Source organism: Manduca sexta, chromosome 13 (assembly GCF_014839805.1).
Source record: "Manduca sexta isolate Smith_Timp_Sample1 chromosome 13, JHU_Msex_v1.0, whole genome shotgun sequence".
Taxonomy (NCBI): domain Eukaryota; kingdom Metazoa; phylum Arthropoda; class Insecta; order Lepidoptera; family Sphingidae; genus Manduca; species Manduca sexta.
This window is the reverse complement of record NC_051127.1, coordinates 12274174-12291668: the sequence shown is the minus strand read 5'-3', so window position 1 is coordinate 12291668 and position 17495 is coordinate 12274174. Positions and strand designations below refer to the sequence as shown.

General features: G+C 35.1%; 1 protein-coding gene across 1 annotated transcript; it reads left to right on the top strand.

Moving 5' to 3' along the window:
* The first annotated feature begins 13565 nt into the window (after positions 1–13565).
* LOC119189227 (lysM and putative peptidoglycan-binding domain-containing protein 2-like) lies at positions 13566–14199 on the top strand. The gene is made up of 2 exons (XM_037438315.1): positions 13566–13789; positions 13879–14199. Exons 1-2 carry the CDS (start codon positions 13619–13621, stop codon positions 14173–14175), a joined length of 468 nt encoding a protein of 155 aa, XP_037294212.1. The 5' UTR covers positions 13566–13618; the 3' UTR covers positions 14176–14199.
* The last annotated feature ends 3296 nt before the right edge of the window (positions 14200–17495 follow it).

Sequence of the window (17495 nt, the reverse complement as noted above, 5' to 3'; positions counted from 1 at the left end):
GTTTAACTTACCGAGTTATTTCCCTTGTGGATAATTGGTAACAAAATCTTATCTAATTAGTGACAATGCAAATGTATGTGTTTACACAGCGAAGCTAACACATTGCATTTAACGTTACTGCTTGTGCGACAGTGGGTTTAAATTTAAAAAAAAAGTATTACCAGGTGCATAATATAAAATGAATGCTTTAAGTTGTTTAAATGTAAATGACGTGGAAAAAATGTCTTTTACTTACTTATTTCTCAGGGTAGTACGATGAATTAAGTATACAAAACTTGAGCAAAGTCTTTGAATCTATTTTAAAACTATTTACATATCGACGGTTAATTAACTGAAGCGAGGGTTTTTTTAAATTTAACAAAGTTAAAAGAATATAGACAAATGTGCTGATTTGAAATATATATGAAACTTAATGTCGTAAAAAAATTCACTTAAGTCATTTATCCTTCCACCCGTCGATATAGTAGTCCAGAAAAATAAAGAAACCTTCATCACCTTTAGAATAACCAACGATAAATAAAATAAATTTACTAAACGAATCCCTGAAAAATCTAGTAAGTAATCATTATTAATATAGCAAACGAATCCCAAAACATCTAGTGATGAAATCTCAACAGATCTAAATTTAGACAAGAGCGACGCAGAATTTCCACCTCAACCCAAACTTGTTCAGACATGTCGCATCCGCACTTATCTCGGTTCAAATGCGTCTACTTAATTCGAATTAAAGCTATATTTATAAACAGTTTGGCTCGACGCTGTGTTCCGTCTGGTCATAAAATTTGGTGATCTGTGGCTTCTTGCTAACTTAGTGTTGTGGAAGTAAGAGGATAGCATAGGATAGAGATATATAAGCACAAAAAAACACAAAAAATATGAGATTAATAACACCTCATTTTCCGATAGAGTAGTTTGTAGGAATAGCTACATAGTATGAAACATATTGTCGATATTTGTTAAAAAAATTGTAAATATTTAGCTTTATCCATAATCGTTGGTATCTCTTCCAATGACCCTCTTGAGCCGAGGTTGGTAACCCGTTAGTGGGTTGCCCTCAGCATGGTTGTTTATTTTCCAAGGCTCCCGAGCGCCTAAAGCGTCTCTGTCCTTACTCCTTACCAGGCTAACAACGTAGTCATAGAAAAAAAATCACCTTGGACATCTCATTGTACCTATATCTATAAAAATTAAATAGCACAAAAATCTACAACTTTAATCAGTCACACTTTTACCTGATAGTTAATTAAAGAGCAGCAAGAATGTAACGTTTGTCGGTGTTTAGAAAAGAGACAACTGCGTTACCACCTCCGCACGGTTAAGGCAAATCCAAGCTACTAGAGAACGGGTTACCGCGGTAATTGGAAAATAAAGAGTTACTTCTGAATGGCGTCAAAGTTTTTAATACATTCAAAGACATTTTTAAATTATTATTAGAATTCGCCATACATTTATTCAGTAAGTATTATTAAAACTAAACTATAATAATGTATAGCTAGCGATTCTAATAAGGGAGTGGTTATGAAGCTAAAAGCTTTCGAAGTAATACTAATACAGAAAAGCAGACGAAACAGAATTCTATGTATACTAATATGTAAATCTGAAGTTTGTTTGAACGCGCTCTCAGGAACTACTTAACCGATTTTGAAAATTTTTTCACTACAAATATTAATGTATTGATCACTTTCGGTTTAGCTGTTTAGACTTTATCGAATCATACACAAATAGCTGACTTATCTACCACAACAGATTTTTTTTAGTTAAAGAAACAAAACGCAGCACTAACTTCCGAATCAAAGTACAACGCGGATTTAATATAAAATGCAAATATAGCACTCTCGTTGACTGCGACTTTACTCTTCTACAGATAGCTAACCTAATTCCCTCAACGGATATTTCAAGATATAATTAAGTTAAAGAAACAAATACCAACACAAACATCCTAATCAAATAACAACGCGGATTTTAAATAACATGCATATTCAGCACTCCCTTGAAACGGGATATTACTGTGGTATCTTCATAGCTTGACGTGCCAGAAGCCATTAGCAGGCGTCCGCTATTCCGCCACGGAGATTGCTTTGACTGCAAAGAGACTGTAGGGAATGGGCTGCGTTTAGTGAAGTCCGACCGCAAGCTAAAAGTCGTGTTATTTATTTACCGTAGTTTTAAAATGAATTTACAATGCATATAGAAAAACAAATAAACATCATAGTTCTGCAATATATTTTCTTTACTTTTCAGTGTTTAATTTTTTTTAATGTGTATATTCTTTTCGTTAACTCCATAATGAAAATCCTACTAAAGTCATTGTTTCTGTGGATTTTCCCCTAAAGTATTTACATTACTACTACGCACATAATTTTAATTGACTACCTAAGTACTATTAAATAGACAATTTAATAAAGAATATTTTGTTAGTTTAAATTTTTCAAAACGACCTAAAATTGATTATTTAAAGAAATTATTTGTATAACTGCATATCCTCGCCCGAAACTCGCGCGTCAAGTATGCACCGAATTACTCAAGGCCGATTGCTCGGGGAGGACTCTTAAGCGATTGAGCTAGATTGTTTCGTTGGTGCGTTAAATCTTTGAACAACATTAAAAGGCAAGTAACGGTTTCAATCGCGAATTATTAATACTTCGTTGTACCATGTGGTAATTTGTGGTTCGATATCTCTACTTATCCATTAATACCACCAAAATAATTACATTACAAACAGGTGCAACATAAAAAACGCATTATACTGTAAAAGTGCAAGAAATATTCGACGCCAGGTAGCGGCAAAGGTCCGCTCGATCGAAAATTGCAAATCGATGTCTGCCACGGAGCGGGCAAAAAATACAAAATGATACGCAGCTGCAGATCCCGAAATGCACACCGGCCCTAGCTATGTCGATAATGTCGATACATCTTGCTACCATCTTGAAAACTGGTTGATATCACTCGTTTATTAAACGCGTAAAAAATCAGCCAAAGGTGTACTGTATGTTGAGATGCTGCAATTACCAAATTATATATTGATGTTACCGTCAACGGGTTTGCTTATTGGGTAAACCGAGGCTGACCTATTTATAGGTAAGGTAATTAAATCCTTCAAGCTAAAATAATTGATATCAACTTGCAATAATTAACTGATTACAACAGCAGTACAGGAAAAAACATGTTTTTTACTACCTTAAAGTTGTTTGTGCGTAGCAGACGGAAATGAAGACAAACGAAACTATTTCTACAACATTGGTATAAAATATAATAACCAATTTTTATAAAGTACAGTGAGAAAAGTGTACGCCCGATTATAACGCTTTAAATGATGCGCTTGCGCATCGCCTATTAGCAATATTTAACATACAACTAAAGTTCACAACAAGAAGTATTTGCTACTTCTTTCGCACACCTCCGAAATGATCGCAGCTGCGGAATGTTAAATAAAAAATGGGTGTACAAAATGTGAACATGTACTAGCGCAAAATTATACCTGTACGAACAAGAAAGCAAATAAATGACGTCATAAATAAATGTACACAAAAGTTACCTAACCCTACACGAGCCACTTTGTTGTGTTCAGAGTATTAAGAATCACAAGGTGAATTTCGGCCCATAGCACCTTGGCTCCGAATTAATATTTATACATGCGGGAATTGAACACGCGGCCTCTCATATCACAGAAGTTACACAAACCAGTAAACTTTAAAAACGCGCTGTCTGCACAAAACCTTTGACGTGCGACATTTTCATTTGTACTGAACAGAACTCGAGCAAGTAATGGCTTTAGTTATTATTCAGAGGTAACCACTTCCTTCCAAATGAATAGTTTTTATCTGAAGAGGCGGTGGGTCGGGCTTGTAAAAAAATCAAGGCGCGTGTACACCTGTTGCGGGTGGGGTTCGAACATCTGTCTACTTGACAACACCGCACCAGGTAGGATGTAATTAGGCAAAAGTTTGAATTGAATCTTTGATGTTTCATATTCTGTGCAAAGGTTTAGTAGCTCTGTACAATAGAATTTAGAAAACCTCTGATTTGTCCCTCATGGGTACTTTTGCGCCAGGTATGCACCGTGCGGCCTCTTCGATTAGGTTTAAGAGTATTGCGTATGTTTTCAATTATGTTCAAATTTTATCAGAGTGGTAGTGACTATTTTAATTGTGTAATTAATTTATGAATTAATAAATTACTATGTACTCGTCATTTCTTGATAAACATCAATTTTGTCACATTATTCATCCATATTTATAAATGTAAATCTGTCTTACTTTTTACGGTACAACCACTTACTCGATTCCGATGAAATTTGGCATAGAGATAAGCTTAAGACCCTGCTGACATAGACTGCTTATTCCCGGGAAAATATATAGCGGGGCTTTTATTTCGGAAAATCTCTTTCATACAGACGGGGCTGCGAGCGAGCTACAATATCTGTTAATGCAAGACGTCTCTCATTAGTCCAAATTACTCCTGCTTAGTTAACTAATTCCAAATAAAAGGAATCAGCTCTAAAAATGAGTTTCTTTTTGGAGCTGAACTGCCTTTTCTAAACAAAAACATTCATAGCTTATTTAGTTTATTGTGCTATCCTTAGTGTTATAAGTTTACCTCCAACTGCATTATCTTTATGACATCAAAAATGTAAATATAGAATGACACAGTTACAGTAAAATGACCAGCTACAAACAGGTAATCCTGTTTTAATGTTGCTAGCGGTGAATAATTCATTTAAGTGTTGCGAAGGCCGCTGGGAACCGTTTAGAGGCAACTTTATCCCTTAGCTTGTCAGACAGGCGGCAGACGAGGCACCGGTATTATTTACAAACTCGCTTTTTCCCCGGCTTTTCTCAACATTGTGTATAATTTATGCAATCAATGTCACAAACCGTTGCAACGTGACATAACAAAGACTTTTAATTTTGTATTACTTATCTATTTAGATAAAAGGGACAACTAAGGAACGGCTTTCGAATTTTGACTCTAAACTGAGGTAAAAGATAACACGATTTCAATATTACATACCTGAACATCTGTCTTCTGACTTGGGAAGATTAAAAACCAGTGGCTCTAAGGGTCCATATAACCCGATTCCTGATGGCTTTCCTTTTTGTACGATTTCTGTAGAATCTAATTATCATCAAAACGATTTGCTTACCGCATTGATGCATATTTCACCTTTCGCCACTGCTAAAAACTATTTAGGTAAAGTCGTGCCGCAGAACTATGATAGCTTATCAAACTAAAATTTCAACAATGCTTTTGTAAAACGAAATCCATCAACCAACTTTCAATATAAAAACTGTTGCATGCTCTATTCTGATCTAGACCCTGTCCACTTCTCGCGTCTATATCCAAACAATCCAATCTCGCAACAATAACCTTACCAAAGGTCAACGTATTCTATAAGGACAGGTTATTAATGGCTGTCGTGGTAGATAATATCTGGTATAATGAAAGGGTCGGTGGACACGACTGCGACCCCGCCCTAGGCGTCTCACCGGCTGTATGTCAAGATTGTCTTTGTCATACCTTTGCTTTCTTAACTGTTGTGTCAGAGATCTTATACATATCTGTTGTGATTATGTAAAAGTAGTAGCTGATGCAGTTATGCTGCAAAAGAATCATCGGCATATATTTTAGTAGCTTGTACTCGCGGCTCGGCCCGTGTGAAAAAGTTTTGCCGGGATAATAGTCCCGTTTTATATTTTCCTGGGATAAAAGTAGCTTATAGTACTCAGGGGTAATGTAGCTTCATATTAGTGAAAAAAAAAGTAATCGATGTAATAGTTTCTGAGATTAGCGCGTTTAAACATACAAATAAACTCTTAAGCATTGCAGTATAGACAATTGCTGAATGACTAGAAAAAAAAATACTATAGCTTGTAATTACATTGATATTTAAGTTAAAAGCGAATTAAAGGCGTATCGATTAGTTGCCGACACCATGCGTCAAGTCCCAACAAATACATTTCTACTCGAAAATAATTAACTATCTTTTCCCATGCAGCCAGGTATTAAATTAGTATCGCACATCGGTACCTATCCCGGTAGAATGTAATAGATTTTTTATATTTGAAATCCACCTGTATATTAAGTTATACATTCTGCAATAAAGGATTTCTATTTATATTTCAGGTAAAACAATACAATAGGGTACCGGACTCATTTTTGTTCTTTACTATTATCAAATATTTACGTTATATAAATTATAACACAAAAGGAATTATTAAAATCCGGTAAAAAATCAACAAGTTATAAGTCTTTGAATTTCGGTGGAAAGGGTAGTTAACAAGATACAGAAAAGAGACAAAATATCCACATGTGACGTCATCGGGAATTACGACGCGTGCGAAAGAAGAAGATGAAGCGATATCCCCACATCGTGCCCACTTCTGCACGTCACAATATTTTAAATATGAATTACTCGCTCATTTTTTAACCAATTTTTATGCTGTTTTCGCAGACGTGCTTCTTTTCGTATTAAAAGCCATTACATATAGAATAATGTACAAAAATCAAGCATAGGCCGGTCCCCTATACAGACACTAACACCTGACAATTCGTAACACATCTAAATTAAGACCATTACCGCATTGAAAGAATAGTGTTTAAAACAAGCCGGGATCGTTACCACTCGACATACATTGCGCTTCAATGCTCCGTGAGAAAGTAAACACATAAATAAGGCTCGCAGTATTACTTCTATAAGGTATGTTATACAATCAGAGTTCTAAGATATAGAGCGGACATTGGGAAGATTGTCATGAAAAAATTTTGTGCTTATGCGACGGATATTCAATCTACCGTGAAATAACAAAACGCTAATGTAAAATCATTTTAATATTATAAATGCGAAAGTTTGTGAGGATGTATGCATGTATGTTTGTTCCTCTTTCACGAAAAATCTACTGAGCGGATTTGGATGAAACTTTACAGTAATATTGGTTATACATCAGAATAACACTTAGGCTACAATTTATAGTGATTTTGTATAATTTGGTCATAATATAATGATACATATCAAGTAAGTAGCAAAAAAAATATTTCGGACTCGTTCAGGCGGGCGAAGCCGCGAGCACAATTTAGTATTTCATATTTTTTTCCATATGGTGATTTGCACGTTTTTAATGCGCATATTAGCATATTATGTTTTATAAATATTATATTTTTGTATTTATATAAGGACGTTGTGACATCTGACCAATTGGTAGTAGGCAGTAGCTTTCGGAGTTCGGTCCTGATATGAATATCCGATCTAAACTGTACTGCTTAAGGTCTTTGTATAACTAACAACCATAGTCTCGCGGAATTGCCATCAATCCGAGACATTGAACAAATATTTGAAGATCATACAAAAATTCGTCTCAAAAGGCAAAGTTGATTGGCATAGTTTAAATTCTTAGATTTTTATCTATAAGATAAATTACTGCTGTAATTTGTATAAAGCTAGGATGTTTCACGAAACTCAATTTCAAAATGTTATATAATTAATTTAAAATTTTTGTTTGACACATATTTTAATAATGTTTTTAAGGTCTAATTTCCTTTGAATTAAAGTCACACTAAAACAAAACTTTTAATACACAACATGTTTGTCTCGTGTTCATTACCATCACTCCAGCTGTAACAAACCTTTTATCCAACTGTAAATGTGATTTACAGCCCACCAAATGTTTTTAACCAAGAGATCACGTTCGCAGGTTTGTTTATTGCTCTCACCTATTTATAATGACGCCTGCAGTTTCTCTCCTGACAAAAGGAGTTGAGTAACTCTTTTGGGTTTTGTTTTCGTGTTGCTGCCATTCACGCGCCGAATGGTCTAGGTGAAAAAAAATCTTATGTCATTGAACTTAGATTGGTTATTATAGATTAGCTGAAGTGAGCTTCTGTTGCATTAGATAATATCAAAATCTACAAAGTCTTAATATTTAATAATATCAGCCTATTATTAGACATATACTGCCCACTGCTGGGCACGTGTCTTCTGTACTGAGAGGATTTAGGCCATAGTCCACCACGTTGGCTTAGTGCAGGTTAGCAGACTTCACATCCCTTTAAAATTCCTATGAAGAATTCACAAGTATGTAGTTCTTTGTCCAAGGAAAATGTTTAACCTCTAAATAGAATGGCCATTATAATGTATGTTTTTATCCGCGACAAATACTTTACAATAATCCTTCAAATAAAAATCGAACCCGCGATCTCTACCATTGACCCGCCACGCACAAGCCCCGTCTAACGCAACACCATGTGCCATTCAGGTAATGACGTCACACGACCTGCACAGTCATCGGCCCACTTACTACCCGTTCTGATGACCTGTTATGTAACGTGTCGGGTTACCGGGGACTTGCAAGTCGATGCTCACATCGGCCATGGATCTTTCTAGTTGGTTCATAACGCTGATGAGATCTTGTGTCAAATCGCTCCAGCAGAAGATCCATGCTGTACAGTTTTGACGGAAAGTAAGCGGTGATACAATAGCTAACAATTGCATTCCCAGTTGCCCTTAATGGTAAATCCATTGCGTCAAAGGCAGATTTTAAACCGTCGAACGGACACGGATGACTGCGTTTTAGAATCCAACGCTACAAAACGAAAATTCAATTACGGCTTGCATCTCGCCAGTAGGACGTGAGTTGTTTGTTGATGTTACTTCTATCTGTATTACGTAGGTAGGTTAGCCTTCACAAAATATAGTGAAATCTATATCTATACTATTATATAAAGCTGAAGAGTTTGTTTGTTTGTTTGTTTGAACGCGCTAATCTCAGGACTACCAGTCCAAACTGAAAAATTCTTTTTGCGTAGGATAGCCCTTTGTTCGTGGAGTGCTATAGGCTATATATCATCACGCTATACCCAAAAGGAGCGGAGCAGTAATGGCTAATCTCAGGAACTACCAGTCCAAACTGAAAAATTCTTTTTGCGGTAGATAGCCCTTTGTTCGTGGAGTGCTATAGGCTATATATCATCACGCTATACCCAATAGGAGCGGAGCAGTAATGGCTAATCTCAGGAACTACCGGTCCAAACTGAAAAATATTTTTGCGTTGGATAGCCCTTTGTTCGTGGAGTGCTATAGGCTATATATCATTACGCTATACCCAATAGGAGCGGAGCAGTAATGGCTAATCTCAGGAACTACCGGTCCAAACTGAAAAAATATTTTTGCGTTGGATAGCCCTTTGTTCGTGGAGTGCTATAGGCTATATATCATCACGCTATATCCAATAGGAGCGTAGCAGTAATGGCTAATCTCAGGAACTACCGATTCGAACTGAAAAAATATTTTTGTGTTGAATAGCCCTTTGTTTGTGGAGTGCTCTAAGTTATATATCATCACGCTATGACCAATAGGAGCGGAGCAGTAATGGCTAATCTCAGGAACTACCAGTTTGAACTGAAAAAATCGTTTTGTGTTGGATGGCCCTTTATTTGTTGGGTGCTATAGGCTGTATATCATCACGCTATGACCAATAGGAGCGGAGCAGTAATGAAACATGTTGCAAATACGGGGACAATTTATTAGTTTTGAGAGCTTCCGTCGCGTGCGCTGCGTAAATGGTTAAAGTTATGCAACAATGATGTATGACGGGATTGTTCCTTTTAAAAAGTTCTAAAAATATATTATAAAACAAAGTCCCCCGCTGCATCCGTCTGCCTGAACGTCTTAAACTCAAAAACAACCCAACGTATTAAGATGAAATTTGGTATGGAGACAGTATGAAACCCTGGGAAGAACATAGGCTCCCGCGAAACTACTACTTTTATAATGGAAAACTTTAGCCTGAAAAACTGCATAACGCGGGCGGAGCCGCGAGCAAAAGCTAGTTATATTATAAAGCTAATGTTTAAAAAGTAATAAATCGTAGATTACAGCTATGCACTTTCGATTAAACTTATGAGGCTATATTTCTGTAATAGAAAATACCGCAACACGACGTACTAACATTCTGCGGGCTCAAAAACTTTCCCCGTTCCATAGCATCCAAGAAAAGTTATATGTAGAAAAGCATGTCATTACTAAGAAAAATATTTTTAAAAAGTTCCTAACTTGTGGCAATATTCTAACCCATCACAAAAAATGTTCCATAATACGTACTCTACCTTAACATATTGTATTACCAGTTTAAAGGAATTTCATTGTTTAGCACGGTGTCCGGTGGCTTGTTTGTTTAATTAAAAGGACTTGTAGAGAATGAGCCCGCGTTTATACGCTTATTGGTAAATTGAAATTTCGTATTTAAAGAACGATGCATTGAAAACCAATTGTTCTACAGAATATATAACTACCGCCTGGGTAGGTACCGGTTTGAAGGTAATTGAAGCCAGTGTAACTACTAGATATAATAAGACTTAACATCTCCATGTCTCTGGATGGCGACCGCAGTGGAATACCAAACAAAACTTTATAATTTAAGGTGATGGATGGTGTTTCTTCTGTTTCTTGGCGGTCGTATCGCTTACCATCAGACGAACGGTAAGCTCTTCTCGTCATTCAAAGTAATTAAAAAATGTTTGAAAGCTTTTTTTAAGTTAAAGATTGTTACAGGGTTAAATCAATCAGTTATTACTCTAGTAACGTGATGATTATAATAGCTATTAGTTAATCCCCTAAAATGGGACGATGTATTAGTGGCGAAGTGTCCATACAAACCGATTCCTACTGGCTTCCCTTTTACGTTTATTTACGTTTGTCTTAGTTTTTGTTTTCGATTGAATTGGCCGCGATATGTTGGCTAAGACATTTTTCTTCTTTTGCCTTCTTTTACTTTTTGAATAAAAATACCCTTTGCCATTGAGATGTCTATATTGTAAAGTTCAACCACTTCAGAGAAAAAATTCAACGTTTGTTGCTCTTATTTTTTTATCTGATTGATCTTTACAAATCACCAAGTCCGTCTTCCGTTATGTAGATCTAGAATGTAAATGCCTAAACCGGCTATTCTACGTAGGAATTTCTTGTGTGATCTAAGTTGAGCAAATTCTCCCGAACTTTATCAACAACAAACCTTTTTAAAGAATAATAAATTGCTTCGTCTTATTTAGTTTACGGAGTAATTTCGTGGTTTTATTGATACAGAAAGACTAAACAATTTGAGTTGTAGAAAACAATTTCATTTCTTTGTTTTCGGGTTTTGAAGCACTGTTTTTGTTTACACAACCCTTTGAAGTAATAACTTGAACAAACTGTTGAAATGTACTACATAAATATCATGGATTTTTTACAATACCAAAGCAAACGGAAGGTTATAAGATTATCATCTTTAGTAAACTATTATTCAATTCTCGTATGAGATTACTAGAAATTAGACAGATGTCCAAAAAATTCTTATGCATCCGTAAAACTCAATTGATTTTAATCTCGACATAGCCAACGGAAGCTCGTTACTTATCAGTAATCACAAAATTAAATAATAACATGCCATTAGTCATCACAAAATTCTTGAACTAGTTAATGACTTCCTTTACAGGTATAACGGTACCTGTAGTATAGCGTCATCTTTAATCACCACTAATCTAACTAGATAACAGGGATTCCACGGAGGTCGAGTCTTGAGTTCTGAGTCATGGCGAGGCTCGCCATCTTGTGTAATGACAACGGACATGTTTAGACCTTGAGGTAGTACATATGAGTAAAAGTTGATTTTCTCGGAACGTAGTATGTTCAAATAAGTCAGCGTTTGTTAGTGTTTGAAAATCGAAACTACAAACGGTTTTTTATTGGTAATCGTTCAATAAATTTAAGTCCGATATGTTTCTAATTTAAGTACTTACTTACTAGTTCAGAAAGGTAATTACTTGTAATAAACATATTAAAACCGCGGAATTTTGACGGGTGTCAGAAAAATGATTACTTAATTCATTTTAACCCCGTTCTTTTGACGTCATACAATCCAGGTCATATCCACGGAAACCCTGACGGATGTCAGCCCTACATGACTAAACGATCTCGAGAAGTCCTGTCAGTGTCACGCTCGAAACGAGTTCCGTTCCACGCTGACTCATGCGCAGTTTTTTTCTCTTTCGGTAACAATAACAAACCCCTAACATAACGCGGGGGCGTTTAGTTATGATTTATGAGTTCACGTTTTGGAATGTTTCGAATGCATTTTTGTTGGGTTTAAGTTTTAACTTCGTTCGTTGAAGATTTTTTTATTTATTTTTTTTGAGCGGACACGAGTTTTAAGTAGGTACTTGAATCCTTATTTTAGTAAACGGCTAAGTAGTACCCAGTTTTTATGACTATTATTGATCTAACTTATACTTGATTTACTCTCGCCTAAAAATAGCTGGTAGGTAAACTTACCTACTAATCAAGTCGACAAGAACAGCCCTTTACAACCTTTCAATAATAGGGTGAATGTAGCGATAAATCAAACACACTGATTAGGTACGTAGGTATTTATCAAACGAACAAACATGTGTTCTTGTGCTTTTAATCACAAAACGAAAGTGCGACGCAATAAAAGGGCTCGGGTTCGGAATAACGGTTGTTACTTATAACGAGTAATAAGGGTATATAATCGATTGATCGTAATATGAAGGTACGTACCTAAATTGGTTAATTAACTTGACGATTATAAAATTAAAATAATATATATTCCTTAATTAATACAGGTAAACGTTCTAGTATTGTCCGCACCGATTAAGGTCTAATAATAATCAATATGTAGATCAACAAGTCTGAGTAAAGGGTTCAGTTTTATTAGATTATAACTCGTCGCAAATTCCGCTAAATTATATCGTTTATCGAAACTTGCTTAGCAAAAAATTAAACTGGCTTGTTTTACATTTGCAAAAAAAATTACCCCTCCGTAATAAAATAATCGTGTGTCAGTTGGTGCGGCCCGGGCTACAACCCTCACGCTGTTAATGTATTTTTCGCAATAGGGTTTGGGGCGGGTGCGCCGGACGGGGGCAACAACTAACATGAAGCGCTGTGCAAAACAACATATCGCCGAATTAATAACAATATTTTTAGCAACGTTTTCATTCATACTTACCCTCATCAATGATTTTTTTTCGATCAAGTATTGATCACATGTGTATGTACACAAACCATTAATAAAAATCCAATAAACTGCACATCATAATAAATTGTACTATAGCACAAAGGTCAAACTGTAGACAAAACACGGTATAATACAAAAAAATAAGTATTCACATTAATTTACAAATTACTAGTTACAGTTGTATTTGAATCACACAACGCAAAACCACCTCCTCCACGACGCAAAGTGAGACTGAATGAAAAGAATGAACTGATTACTGAGCACTGACTTGTTCACTCGGCTGAGTGAATGGAAAAGTGGTATGATCGGTCGATGTTTCGTTTGTAATGAAAGTGTATTCGAGCGCCATCTATAAGTGTATAAAATAAATATAATTGCTTTTGCTATATTAGTGCCATCTGTTGTTTAACATAGAAACCTTTAAAGTTTATGTAGAATTATAGATGGCAGCAAAAATTATAAAGCACGTTTAGAAAAGATTTTGTGTATCCGAATGCTTAGGTCATTGCACTGGCTGGCATAAGATTGCAACTAACTTCATTTCGGTAACACTGTCATTTTATTCACCTACATTCATTATTCATAAGCTGTCACTTTCGCATACGTCAAAAATGGAGGAGGAACGTCTGTTCGACGAAAGAGTGGCAATTCGGGAATCCGCTCGTCCTCTTAAAAAATACGGCAGTACGTGTAACCACATGAAGAGGAACGAGGAATATATTAAGCATGTCATGGTTAAAGGTGATACGCTGCAAGGCCTCGCGCTCAAATATGGTGTTACCGTAAGTGTACTAATAACCAGGATTCAGTGTGCGTATTTTGTGTGTATTAGTATTCGTTGTTAGCTGATTGTCATCTGTGTTTGTTTTAGATGGAGAAAATTAGACGGGCTAACCGTTTGTTCGCAACGGACAGTTTGTTTTTGCGCGAGTATTTATTGATTCCCGTGACGAAGGAGTCTCCTTTCTATGAGAATGGTGAGCGGGTGACGGAGATGGCGCCGCCGAACCACCGCGCATCCATCGCCGGCATGCCTACTAGAGACAGGGACTTCTCGCCGGGAAGCCCTGATGAGAAGAAGTCCTTTGATGAGTTCCTCAACAGACTGGACTCTTCGCTGGCCGACATTAAGAAACATGTTGAGAAGACCAAGGAAAACAGTGAGTGAGTATCATTTTGCTTTATTTTGTTAGAAGTGTAAATGTCATCGGTTCTGACTACAAATTACACACCCCCAGGAGTTACTATTATTAGTATTGTAGTCTCCAAATACGTACTACTTGCAACCCTTTTAAGCAATTTTTTTAACATGATTTAATATTACTCCGTTATAAATGATTATTACCTACTCTTCAAAGTTAAGCTGAGTCACCAACATTTTTGCTAGTTATATAAAACTGTATAACACAAATTGTTTTATTTCGCTTACAAAGTAAATAGTGACCTAGTTAAATATACTTATATGGATTGACAAAATAATTTTCAAAAGGTTTCACATGAACGTATTTCAGTCATATTGCAGTTTTTAATCTCCATTTCTTCAGCCGAACTATAATGTATAAAGTTAATCTAATAATGACAATAACTCTTGTTTAATTTGGTAATAAATGAAACAATATAATCATGTTAATTATTAATAGTTAATTATTCTAGTGGCAATAACTCCATAATATGTACCAAGCGGAGATAAAATAATCAGCATTGCGTAAACAAACATACAAGTCAGAAATTGCTTTAGAGATAAGTTAGTTTGTGTAGTAGAGCAATGGGTGATAAGAAAGTATTTGATATTTGGGGTTATTTGTATATGTTCATTATTTGTGTTATCTGGAATTCTCTATGGAAAATTTTATGAATATAAAATATTGAGGTATTCATTAAATTGAGTTCAAATAACATACCTACAGTACTTGGAAAAGTCCAATCATTCATTGAAAAATAGTGTTATTTGTACTTAATATTTGTTATCATTGTTAGGTATAATGTCTCAAATGTAGTACATTGAATGCATTCAAAGGTTACATCTTTGGACAGGTTTTCTCGCAGTTTTGCCTCCTTCAGAAGCCTTTCCCGTTACTAAAGTCCCAAATCATGGTGATTTATGACGCTAGCCCCATCTATTTAAAGGATTTGATTAAAAAATTCAATTAGTTCCCATTGGAGAATATTACTGGAATATAAAGTAGCCTATATGTTAATTTAGGATGTGGCCTATGCATATACCTAATTCCACCTAAATCTGTTCAGGCATTATTGTGTTTACTTCTAACGAACATGTAAACATCCAAACACATTCACAAACTTTCGCATTTATAATATAAGTAAGATTATAGTGATTACTTAAATAACATCTGTTATATATCTAATTCTCATTAGTATTTTTTTTTTTTTTTAAATAAATAAATAAATAAGTATAATAATTGGTACTATTCAACAACTGGGACATTCATTTCTTATACATGCTTTATAAAGCATGAATACTTGGTATACTAAGTTAACCTAAGAATATTCAGACATCATATTTTATTGATAAACTATTTTAATTAACGTCAGGACATTGGATAAGTCTTAAATTGTAGCTTAAAATGTATAACATTAATTGCAAAGGTTAATTGAACTCTGGCTTAGGCTTTCTTACTACAATTAGCCAAAAATAATTATCTTTTCTCCCATTGAATGATAAGATTACAGACCTAATTTTCGTTTATTTATCTATGAAATGAAGAAGGTGTAGATATAATTAATTTGTTACGTTCTATTGCTCTACAAACATAATTTTGGAACTAATATGATAATTTATATCTTATTGTGTGTTTACGTATTTTTTTCATAACATTGTGCATAAGTTTTCAATGTTCAATATTTATATCTATAGTTGTAAAGATATCCCATAGCAAAATTAAATAGAAATTGTAAATTACAAGAGATAATTTAATCTATACTATCTTATGAAGAAGAGTTTTTTTGCTTGAACACGCCAATCTAAGAAACTACAAAATCGATTTTAAATTTATTTCACTGATAGGAACTACAATAATTCTTAGTGCTATAGGCTACTTTTATCCCGGGAAAATACTTATCCCGGAAAAACTTTATCACGCGGGTGGAGCTGCAGGCAAAAGCTAGTATGTTATAAATTTTGTAGACATTACTAACATTCTTATAAATTTACAAACATTACCTCTTTACTTATTTTACTCATAAGATCAGTTGTAATTTTGCCCAGCGATAAGTTTTAGCCATTTTCTGTCTTTTCCGGTGGAAATCCTAGAGTTCAATGCAGGATATAATCCATTTCAATTCCTGTTGCATAAGACGATCCCGGCCTAAGAACAGGATAGCGTTATATCATTTTGCGGATGTTGTAAACGTAGAGTTATGCCGCCACAGTTGGCAAAGTTTAGTTCCTTGTCCAAATGATTTATAGGCAAAAGAAAAAAAAATGTATCCAAAATAACTTGGCAAATAAATATTTACGCAGACCTATCAATTGGGACCTATCAATTTCAAAAGTGGGTAGTAGAAAAAACACTAGCATTTGTAATATTGTAAGATGGCCTGATGAACTGTCTATATTCCAATTAAACATTATTTACAATATAATTTATCTTCTTAGTATAGTAGTAAACAGTAAAAACAATTTATAACAATCAAGAAATAAAAACAATTTATTCCACTAAAGTTGTTTACCTATTAACCTGATTCAAGGTAACATAATTTACTCTTATTTACACTTCTCTATTTCAATTTACCCGTTGTTGCTAATGATTATCACAATAGAAGGCCTTGTTTACAAATGAATGCTTTCGTGATCTTTTATGATATTAAAGGGGCCTAATTCCGTCTGGTGGGGTAAATCCGTCTATTTGCAATAACGGGCGATCTAAACGAAGGGAAAATTTGGTAGACGTATAGGTAAATAGGGTATTTTTGACTTTCTTACCTATATCAAATCTAACAGCTTATGTGATAGGACCCTTTCTTTTAATTTCATTCGTGGTGCTTTATAACTAGCTTATCTAGTTGTAAACGTCCGTATCCTTGAGGTTAAAACGCCTCCTTAGATCATGATTTGGCACCCGCATTGCTATGGAGGGAAGTGGACAATTAATATTTCCAACTCCTCCCTATCTTTCTATTTGATTTATTTCGTTGCGGGATAATGACATATTAGTTTTCCCTAAGACTCGCCGAGCTTCACTGCTCGGTGTCATAAAATGCGTGCCACTGCTGATCCTGGCTTACATGAGTTGTAGTGGTGGGTGTGAGGGCGGGAAAGGATCGTTTTCTTACCTATACAGCTATCGAAGCTGTCCTTCAAATAGAACGCCCGTACTTGCAAAAAGACGGATTCGCCTTTATAGACGGAATAGGGCTCACTTACCTTATATTATGCGTATAATTCGATATTATGTTCATTATGATTTTGCAAATGTATAATCGTTATCACTTAGCTTGTTTTGCTTACGAAATTGTATGTGGCAGAAT

Excerpts from the sequence above, each read along its gene's own strand:
- LOC119189227 (XM_037438315.1), top strand. The coding sequence starts at position 13,619 with ATGGAGGAGGAACGTCTGTTCGACGAAAGAGTGGCAATTCGGGAATCC. Across the intron at positions 13,790-13,878 it reads CGCTCAAATATGGTGTTACC|ATGGAGAAAATTAGACGGGC; the intron begins GTAAGTGTACTA and ends TGTTTGTTTTAG.